Raw genomic sequence first — 11,665 nt, 5'->3', positions numbered from 1 at the left:
AAAACTCACGGGAAATATTCGCTCAGAATAACCCCCATATTTTTTTAAAGTTTTGATTGTAGGGCCCGAAGTAACATAACCTCATTTTTTGTTAATTTTATTTGTTTAAATAAATCTAGTCACCACTAATCTCCATTTATGTTCTTCTCTTTTTTTTTCTTCAACCAGGTAATAATGCCCATGCCGCCAATATGGTAACAGCTGTCTTCTTGGCTACCGGACAAGATCCTGCACAAAATGTTACCTCAAGTAATTGTTCGACGGGTATGGAATGTTGTGGTGAAAATGGTGATGATTTGTATATGACATGTACAATGCCGTCACTGGAGGTGGGTACTGTTGGTGGTGGTACTGGTTTGCCTGGACAAAGTACCTGCCTGGAAATGTTGGGTGTAAGAGGTGCAAATAATGCACAACCCGGTGAAAATGCCAAGAAATTGGCACAAATTGTTTGCGCCACTGTAATGGCTGGTGAATTAAGTCTTATGGCCGCATTGGTCAATAGTGATCTAGTCAAAAGTCATATGAGACATAATAGGTGAGTTAACAAGAAATGTGTGAGAAATGGAATGCCAATTTTGAGTTTTTTCTTCTTCTTCTTTCATTTATTTCACAGATCCTCAATAGCTGTAAGCGGTAAAGCCACAAATCCCTTAAATGTTACAGTATCCAGTTGTAGTAAAATAAGCTAAAATTTATTATTAATAAAATCTAAGGAGTTTAACAGAATGCTTTTTACTACTACCTCCTGATGTTTTTTCTTGGTTTCTTTTTTCATTCCAAAAGAGAAAACATAATAATGTTTTTGTGTGTTAACAAAAAGCAAACAAGAAATAAAAAGAAACTTCAACAACAACAAAAATAATAATAACAAGAAACGTTAAATCTCTATCGTATGTATGTTTTCCACAACAATGCAATTACACATGTGGTATTAAATGAAAATAAATAGAAATATTTATTAAAAAAATCACACAGTGCTGCAAAAAAAAACTTATCAGTTTGTAACAAACTTGAAAGTTCAATAGAAAATCACATCTTTAAAGTAAAATATAATTTGAGTATTAACAATAAATACCCTTCAGTACTTTTAATAGGTCTTAATAATATTTTAGAAGAGAGGTTATATTGGAAATATTGATATACTCTTAATGTTTATTAATGCTCAAATTATGTCAAATATTTCTTTTGGGTTGATTTATAGAAAATACTAACCTTTTTTAACAATAACTTAGTGAATTTTGAAAATTCACAAATTAATATTTATATTGGTTTATTAAAAGTACTCACGTTTTTATTAATAACTCACGTGAAGGTTTTTGTTTTAGGTTTTAAATTCACTTATTTTCATTATGTGCGAAAAATATATATTCAAGCCTAACCTCACTTTATAAGGAACCCTCAAATTGTTATGTTCAATTACTTCTTCTTTTTTCTTCTTCTTTTCTGACAGTTTCGTCAATAACTTCGGTGTAATATAACCTCACTTCTATAAACAAATGTTTGAAACTTTCGTAATATTTATTCTTTTGAATTTGCAGCACTGTGTAATTTGTTAAATCCATGTAATATTACAAACAAAAACCCCCTAACTAAAATATTTATTAAAAAATTATAAAACAACAACAACAGTAAGAAAAAAACAACAAATAAAAAGTTAATTACTCAATTTAAGCTACAAAAACAACGGTTTTAAAAACCATTTCATTGACATTACGAAAAATAACTATTTTTATTTTTATTTAAAAACAAAAACAATAAAAAAACTAAAATTGAAGTGTGCACGCACAATCAATCAAACAATATCTTATGGTCTAAAGAAAAAAGTCGATTAAAACTAGAACTCGTTTTTTATATTTGCAAAAGCAAAAATAAACACACACAAAATGTTGTATTACATTCAAACGAATACCAATCAACTGGAATACAATTACAAAAAAGTGGATAATTCAGTGTTTATTCCTTAAGGGCCAGTATGAGGTTATGTTGCAAATACCAAAGTTTTGTTTACTTTAAAAGGAGCCTTTAATAAGATGACATAAACTCATCAAAATTGTTTGGAGAATTCAATGTGGGCCGCTACGAATGGGGCGGCGGTCACTTTGAATTAGCAACATGTGTATTTCAAAACTTTTCTACATAACATACATACAAAACAAATATATTTTTTTAAATTATTTTAACTTCATATACATAATTTTACTTAGTGAAATAGTAGAATAGAAAATTTATTAACAAAAAAATAAATTACCAAACTGTTTTTTCACTTGTTTTTACAATGATGTAGTCAGTCAGAATGATATAGCGCTATATGCATACATATTAATTAGTGATTAACTTAGTAAAAGAATAATAAACATTCTTATTATTTTGTAGAGTCTATTTTTTATTATGTTTATTTTTAAACTTTTTTCAACTCTTTGTATATCTGTTTTGTGTAGAATTAAACAAATAATTAGTGTAGGTTTTCTTTTTGTTTTGTATTATATTTCAGTTGCAACGAAACTCTATTTAAATTTTAAATTGTTTTTTTTTTTTAACGACATTTCCCTCAATTCGTAAAATTAATCCCCTAAGAGAGGTGCTGCAGATAATAAGCATTTATCATTGTAAAATAGCAACAAAAGCAGGAAAATTCTTCCCTTTTTATCCAAAAAGAAACATTACAACAATAACAGAATAACTATGAACCATCTAATATACGAGTGACAAAATATTTATTAACAACAACTTCCTATTATTTCATTTTTTCCATCGTTTGTTTTATTTTAATGTATAAACAAGAACAACCTTAACAATAATAAAAACAATGCATACTTGTTTCGTGAAATAAGTAAAAGAAGAAAACGATAATTGTATTTTTATTTAATATAGGGAAACATGCAATGGGGGTAGTTGAACAGGAAAATACAATTTTCGGGTAAATTACAAGTGGATTTAATAATATTCGCTTAGTAGATCAAAACTTCAGAAGGGTTTTGCGTTCTCAGGCCAACCTTTATAGGTGTGTTCTAATAATCTATTAAAGGTAAGATCTAATTAGCCAAATATTTGCGCTTACTGAGAGCAAGTAACCATAAATTTCAATGCATTTCTTACGCTCAATTGCTCTCAGTAAGTGCACACTGCCGGTCGCTGGAGCAAATATTTGCCTAATGTGTTCTTACCTTTACTAAGAATTCAATTTAAATTGAAATTAAAAAATATCAAAAATTTGTGAAATTAGTTGGAAAATATGGCTAAAACGTAAGAAATACTTATAATGTGACATGACCCATTTTGTTATTCCAATGATTCTAGAAATAATCCAGAGCTCTCTATCAGATTTCAATACTCTACTTTTAATCTTGATAAGTATAGCCCAGAATATTGGAGTCCCTATGTGTCTGGTTAAGGCTATATAAGGGATCATAAAAAGTTTGAGAACCCAAAGTTATAAAGCCAATTATAAACATTATCGATTAGAAACAACATCTTGTAGTGAATGCCCTCACCTTTATCCTTTCGGCTTACCATAAACAATGTAAGATAACGCAGAACTAACCATAGTGAAGAAAGTAGCCGTCATAACTGACCAAAGAGAGAAGAAATATTTGTGGCTTTAGACCAGGGATGCTCTTCTTTGCAAAGGCAGTATACTCAGCGATCCCACTGAGTTGTTTTTATACTCTCCATCCACTCCATATGGAGGGTATAATTAAATTTGTCATTCCATTTGTGTTCATCGGAGACCCTATAAAGTATATATATTCTTGATCAAGGTAAAATTCTAAGTTGATGTAACCATGTCCGTCCGTCTGTTGAAATCAATATTCAGCTCGCAATTTTTAAGATAGAGCTTTGTAATTTGGTACTGAAGTTTCTATTACTCCTAGGATGTTTGGTATTGCAAATGGTCTACATCTGTCCACGGTTTGATATAGTCCCCATAGAATGGTACCTCCCGATTTTCGGTATTTAGAAGGTTTAAGCCTCATTATCACACCGAAATGGCTGAAATTTTGTACTTAGTCTTCGGTGAGGGATATAACTTTCCCCGGAAATTAATCGGTATAGGTCCACGCCTTCATATAGCCCGCATAGAACGGTACATCCCAATTTTCGGTATTTTGAAGATTGTGGCCACAATAATCCACCGATTTGGTATTTAGTCTTCGTGGGGGGTATTCAGCTTTCCCCTCTGAATATGTCGGTATAGGTCCATGCCTTAAAATAGCCCCCATAGAATGTTCCTCCGACGGTTTGTCTGTCTGGCTACATGGAGCGGTCGATAACTCTCGAACAAATTAACTGATTTGGTCCAAACTTAGTTTAAGTTCGAAGATGGGTCATATCGGTTCACTCCTTCTCCAGAAAAGTTAAAAATTTTTCATTAAAATTGTGCGCAAGATAATCTCAGAGTAATCGATTCGGCCTAACTTTTGCACATCGCAATATGTCATCCAGACATACACATAGCCCAGAAAGTCTGCGTTCACCTTACTATTTTTCAAAAACGATGCTAAAACTTTAATAAATAGGTAAATGAGATCAGTTTTTCTTTCATAAATATGTTATTGGCACTCTTTTTTACCAGAATAAATAGAAAAATTACAGAAAATATATAATTATTACGAAGATAACGGTAAAAAAGTGTTACAACTGCTAAATTAGAGCCCCAAAAAGTCTGCGTTCACTTTGTATGCTGCAATAATACCGTTAGTTTTTTTGAAATTTTTTGCAGTTTTCATCCATTTTTAATCAATATTGTCACAACTGGTCTTTCTTTGAGGTCGTTTGCACCCTTAACTTGAAAAAGTAAAGTATTTCAAGAATGGAAAACAAGGGCAAAGAAATTGGTATCGATAAAAGGAAAATTCTAGGTAAATAATGGAAAAAGCTATCGAAATATTGGCGAAACTGTAAGTAGAACATATTAGTCTATACATAGAGTGATAATTAACTATAAACAAATCGGAATTTTGAAGTCAAAGCCCAGATCTGGACGGTCAAAGCTCAGTTTTGGACGGTCAAAAATGTCATCAGAACGGGAGGAGCGTAACATAACTAATATAGTTAAAACAAACAGTCAGATAATTACTTCGAAAATTGTTGAAAATGTGAAAATGGCATCCAAAAAAAGTATTTGTGCACAAACCGCCAGAAAAATACTGCATAAAGCTGGATACCACGGTATAGTCGCACGGCGAAAGCCGTACATATCACTAGTGAACAGGCAGAAGCATATTGAATTTGCTAATGAATACATAAACAAGCCCCCAGTATTCCGGAATCAAGTCATATTTTCGGACGAAAGCATGTTCTATATGTTTCCAATGAAAGGACTTCAAACTGTTTGGAGAAAGCTCGAACAGCGCTTGAAAAACAAAATCTTGTTTTACACTGTAAAAAATGCCGAGGGTGCTGTTTTGGTTTGGGGGTGTGTAGCAGCTTCTGGAGTGGACCAACTTGTATTTATTGAATCGACAATGGACAAGTATGGTTACCTAAACATCATGAAGCGCAATTTGAACCAAAAATGCAGAAGAACTTGGTTTAGCTACGAACTTTTGGTTGCAACAACGTAACGTTTCAAAGCATACTGCTGAGATTGTAAGGTTTTGGCTCCTATATAATGCCCAGATCAAGGTTTTGACGTAAAAATTCCGGTTTGTTTATAGTTAATTATCACTCTATGTATAGACTAATATGTTCTACCTACAGTTTCGCCAATATTTCGATAGCTTTTTCCATAAATTACCTAGAATTTTCCTTTTATCGATGCCAATTTCATTGCCCTTGTTTTCCATTCTTAAAATACTTTACTTTTTTAAGTTAAGTGTGCAAACGACCTCACAGAATGACCAGTTGTGACAATATTGATTAAAAATGGGAGAAAACTGCAAAAAAATTCAAAAAAACTAACAGTATTTTTGCAACATACAAAATGAACGCAGACTTTTTGGGGCTCTAATTTGGCAGTTGTAACACTTTTTTACCGTTATCTTCACAAAAATAATATATTTTCTGGAATTTTTCTTTTTATTCTGGTACTAAAGAGTGCCAATAACATATTTATGAAAGAACAACTGATCTCATTTACCTATTTATTAAAGTTTTAGCATGATTTTTGAAAAGTAGTAAGGTGAACGCAGACTTTCTGGGCTATGTGTAGATCAGGATGGAATATGCGGGTATGTGATGGAAAACGATTCGACTCGTTTTGCCATAAATCGACATCGTATATCTCTAATTTTGGTGAATATTTTAATGAAATTGAAAATGGATTTTAAAAATATTATTCAAATAAGAGGCTTTTGCGAAGTAAAACTATATATATCATCAACGGCACTCCGATTATATACAATTTCGATTCTGCAAATCGAGTCGATTCGGTTTTCATCACATACCCGATGGACTGTATCGGTCCAAAACTTCAGGTACCTCCCACTCAAAGCTTCAAAACTTGTCGCAAAAGTGCGGTTTAAGAACATGTCTTGGATCGTTTTGAATGTTGACTCTCGGGCCCTTTTACGACGGTAAATTTTTTTCGGTTTCAAGTTCATACTTCCTGAAATAATGGGCCAAAGGCTAGAAAAATCTTGCCGACACCAACTAAAATAACTGATAAGCAAAATAATTTACCAATTGAGTATCCGATTTGGCCGAAACATTGCACATCTTAAGATTTCTTCGAAACGTACATCAAGTTCCAAGATGGTCTATATAGCACAACATTTTTGGGTAACTCGCTCAGAAAAGTTCAATATTTTTTCTTAAGTACAGTTTACCGAGATACTCCTTGCGGTCCTGTTTACAGCGATATTGTGGTTTCCGTGTGCAGTTCCATTCTTCCTGACATAATGGTCCAAAAGCTTTACATTATACTGTGACCGACTGAAATGAATGATGAATGACTGGTGGGCGCGATATCTTATGAAACGAATGATCTCAAAATAAGATCTCTTTCAAAAATGTACTGACCTTATCAGTCCATTCCTTCAGGTAACGGGTGATCCAACCAGAAGTACTTTTTCAATAGCCTTTTTTGACTGATCACGTGTGAGTCGTGTCATGTTTATTGTTTAGTATTGTTTGGCATTTTATCGTGGAAAGACTTACGACTGAACAATGTTTGCAAATCGTTCAAGTTTTATTGCGAAAATTCACGTCCTTTGAGTAATGTGTTTCGAGCCAAAATTTGTTTAGCTAAGAGGCCCATTTAGACTTTTTCCTGTGGGATATGTAAAGTCAGAAGTGTATGCGGACAACCCCGCTTCGATTCAGGCCTTGAGGCAAAACATAACGCGTGTCATTCGTCAGTTACCAGTCTAAGGGGTCGATTTTGCATTACCACTAAACTTTAGTTGCGCTGTCAATTGTCAGCACAACTGAGATGAAATGTTTACATTGTGGAAACGTAAAAGGATGACTTCAAAGTAAGTTACAGATCAACAGCAATACCCCCACTTTTAAAAGTGTGAGCTGCGTTGAGATTTTTTGCGGATTGAAGTTTCCAAAAGTCCCATGAAAATGATCACAACAATTGCATGGCTCGATCTACATTGTCGAACGTATTGAAGGTTCATTTCATATTCCAGATTTCGAAGAAGAGCCTTGAGTTCTGATATAATGCTTCTTTTTTCGTCCAGAGATAAAACAACCGAGGACCGAAATAGTTTTAAAAAAATGGACATTGCTTCTATAAATACTATTGTGCGTTCCAAATGTTCAGCACGCGACTGTTGTTGAAGTATACTACGAAGTACATTTGCAATTGTTAAGTTGTAAACTTCTTCGTATGTACAGTGAATCACAGTCAAAATTATCCACTTCAGTTTCTTTCATTAAAACTGCGATTGCTAAGAATTGGTTATTGATAGCGATTTCATTCCTTTTTATATTTTTATATTAGTGTCTTAACTTAAATATAATAAAATAAAATTAACGAAATTTAGATAAAAAATGAAAATGGTTAAACAACATCGATTCATAAAATTCATAAAACAAAAAGGATTTCTTAGGGTTTTAGCGCATTGTATGACATCCTTTGTTATCCTTTACAGCATTTAGCCTTTTTGGCAAAAATTTAACTAAATTTTCGGTGCACGATATCTGACTTTTCCCCATCCTTCTGCAAGGCATTTTTCAGGGTTCCTATACTTTAGATGTTACGACTTTTTATATTTGTCTCCAAAATACTCCATAAATCGTCTATAGGATTCAAATCCGGGGATCGGGGAGGTGTTTGAATCACTTTTGGACAGTTACTAGCATCCATTTTGGAAAAATATGTGATTTGTGCTCGGGTTCATATATTGATAAAATTATAATGTTGTCCCAAATCCCTTTTTTTCAGCGCCTAAATTTCAAATTATCCTTTCAGAATGTTTAAATAATATATCTTATCCTTAATTCCTTCGATAAAGACACAATTTTCTACACCGGATGCACTCATACAAGTCCATACCACAACAGAGTCTCCTCTGTGCTTTACTGTTGAAATTGTGTGTTTAGGGTCCAAGGCGGTATGTGCCCTATGACATACCTTAATTGGTCCATATGTCTTCATTGCTTTCATTGGCAGCCTGTTTTGGTCATATGGACCAATTAAGGTATGTCATAGGGCAAATACCACCTTGGACCCTAAACACACAATTTCAACAGTAAAGCACAGAGGAGACTCTGTTGTGGTATGGCGTTGTATGAGTGCTTCCGGTGTAGGAAATCGTGTCTTTATCGAAGGAATTAAGGATAAGACGTATTATTTGAACATTCTGAAAGGATAACATGAAATTTAGGCGCTGAAAAAATGGGATTTGGGACAACATTCCAATTTTATCAATATATGAACCCGAGCACAAATCACATATTATTCCAAAATGGATCCTATGTACATACTACAACTTTGATTCCTTTAAACTCAAAACCTTTGAGGTGCTTTTTAATTCAGGTAAAGTCACAAATCTTTCAATTTTAATATTTTTTATTTAATTTTTTTATTGTTAAAACAGACATCGTTTCAGGACTGCTTACTACAGAAACAGAACAGAGGCGACTACCACAACGAAATCGGGACCCTACCCTGGCACCAACGCGCCGATTCGTTCAAGGAATGATCAACTTTTGCGATTTATTGAAAATTTATTGAACAATTTTCGAGGGAGGACCAATTAATACGCATAATTGCCTTAGAAATATTTATAAGGAGACTTGAATGCCCAGGTAATGAGAATCATAGAAGACCCATGCGAGGGCTAAGGTCAATGCTAACTGAGCGCAATGTGAACTTACATAATGAAATTAACTTGCCATTGCATAATTGTACATTTTTTCCACGAAATAAGGAAGCGCACTGACGGAACACCAACGATCCGCACAGTGGAATACATTAAAAATAGATCGGATGCAGTTATGCTATATGCAAACATGGACAGTGAATATTTTTGGGTTGAAAATAAATATCCAGTTTAAATTTAAAGTATAATTAAATGAATGCAAGAAAAATTTACTTACTTTACCGGCATTGCTGTGTACTCTGTGGTTGGTTTTAGTTGGCTGGTTGGTTTTGGAGGGCTGGTTGGTTTTGGTTGTAGTTGGCTGGTTGGTTTTGGTTGGCTTACGGCCAAAATGCAGGTCGGACATCCCCAATCAATACGTCTTTCCTTCATTTCTGCGGCCAAAGCTTCCGACACTGTCACACACGTTCCATGGAACCACTCGTCGCAAGCTATCATCGTAGTATGGAAATCAGGCTGCCTACATACACAACCTAAACTTATGAGTGCATCAGGTTGCAAATTAGTTTTCGAGACAACGGTGGTAGCTCCCCCAATCAAGAAAAACTATATATTTACAAATGTACTTAAATGGTGAGGTTCAACGGTCCATCAGCCATGAAAAGATAAAGCATATAAGTCTCAATAAGCAGGAGAATTCGATTTAACCATTTTTTTAACTTTTATAATTAGATCGCTTTAGGATAAAGACAGAGACATGGACGATAATAAATCCTAAAAGGCACAATTTGGCGAAAAAATTCGACAAAGTCCGTAAGAGAAAAGAAAGTTTACAGACAAAATCTGTTGATTAATTTAAAATCCTTCTCGGTTTGACAATGGACCGAAGAAGTGAGGTAGAAAATACCTATTTTTGAATTGTCAAGCATAAAGTCGATAAAAAGTTGTCAGTAAAACTCATTACGACGGGCCAGCAACGCGGACCGGGGTCTGCTAGTTTTGTCATATTTTTCAAAACCATACACATACTATGTATGTACATAGTCTTATGTCAGACTATGTAAATTTTCAATGAAAACATTTTGCCATTTTCTTCCAAATTTTCATTGACGTGTATGAAATCATATAAAAATTTTGATATTTTCATTGCTTTGCATTGGTTTGAGAGTTACAAATTTAAACACAAAGCATAATTTCAGATTACAGAACCTTGTGTACAGAGTTTCACCCCCTTCACACCTCTTGCCAAGAAACTCATTTTCACGTACATGAAAATTTTCATAGTCTGGCATAAGACATACACAACTGATTTGAAAGATAAGCAAACCAATGGAAAACAATGTAATCAGCCGTTTGCTATGCCCTACCTTGTAATGATTCTACCATGGCTTTACCGAAAGTACTTCTTGTGGTCTTGTTTACAGCGTTATGATGTTTTCGTGGCAAGCCCAAGCTTCCTGACGAAAAAAGCACGGTGACCAACTAAAGTGCCACGATAACTATCGAAAGGAGTGATCGACATTGGTCCAACCTTTGCACATCGTAATATTTCTTTCACTTTTTGGCATATCTTTCCTTTACCGACCCACCGCAGGAAATTATGAAACAATTACCACAGATAGTGCTTTTCATGCCGATTCCAACGATGTATTTCTTTGGTTGGGGAGTTCCGAAAATTCCCTTGTTTACTTGGGAAAAAAAAATTATGATTTAAAAAAAGTTTGTTCGCGTAGCCGAAATTCGCTCCTGTCCATAGGAAATTTGTTCCCACTTTTTAATCATTTTCACGCAAAATTTCAAAGTTGTTCGTAAATGTCCAATTTAGGGACATTAGTTTCGTTTCGCAAGTACTCCTCGCAGCGACATATCATTGGGAGCATGGCACTATTACCAAGGTAGTGGTATCACACCAGCTGTTCGAATATGAAATGTCAAATTCCTTTATAAAAAAAACTATTTTTGTTGTAATTTCCCCAATAACATAAAGAAAATTTTGAAATAACATATTACAAATTGTGTATTAGTTAAGCTTTGTCGACCTAAGTTTGTGTAAATAAAAATTCGTTTTTATTTCATTGGTCCCGACGTTTCGTCAATTTTTGTTGACATCTTCAGGGGATACGTCTATTTAATTAAAAAACATCAAGTTACAATCTAATCTTCATGTCAATATAAATAAACTTACAATAATTTTGAATATATTTACATGAAGGTTTTCGTCAAATAGCACAATGAATGGCAACACATATTTAATTAAAGACAACTTAAATTATATCACAGATTTCTATATTGCAACTCGGTAACTAATACTAATGTTGTTGGTGTCTTCCTTCACATTCATCGTCTTGTTTATTTTTTGCTGTATCCGCAAACTTTCGATTGTGTATCTTTTGTTTTCTTTATTTTCTTTGTCCAATATTTTGACGTTTTCGAAATTAGCTTTGTGC

General features: G+C 33.7%; 1 protein-coding gene across 9 annotated transcripts in view; it reads left to right on the top strand.

Moving 5' to 3' along the window:
* The window catches only part of Hmgcr (HMG coenzyme A reductase), a 161,756-nt gene extending 158,909 nt beyond the window's left edge, over positions 1 to 2,847 (top strand). For all 9 annotated transcript variants that reach the window (XM_073960087.1, XM_073960080.1, XM_073960079.1 and 6 more), the window contains 2 exons: positions 169 to 538; positions 617 to 2,847. In XM_073960087.1, the coding sequence (XP_073816188.1) occupies positions 169 to 538; positions 617 to 692 (446 nt within the window). In that variant the 3' untranslated portion in view covers positions 693 to 2,847. The remainder of the gene's footprint in view (positions 1 to 168; positions 539 to 616) is intronic.
* Positions 2,848 to 11,665: the final 8,818 nt, after the last annotated feature.

Source organism: Musca autumnalis, unplaced genomic scaffold (assembly GCF_047663935.1).
Source record: "Musca autumnalis isolate F117 unplaced genomic scaffold, ASM4766393v1 scaffold_1, whole genome shotgun sequence".
Lineage (NCBI taxonomy): Eukaryota > Metazoa > Arthropoda > Insecta > Diptera > Muscidae > Musca > Musca autumnalis.
The sequence above is the reverse complement of the archived record's forward strand: the minus strand, read 5'-3'. Positions and strand labels throughout refer to the sequence as shown.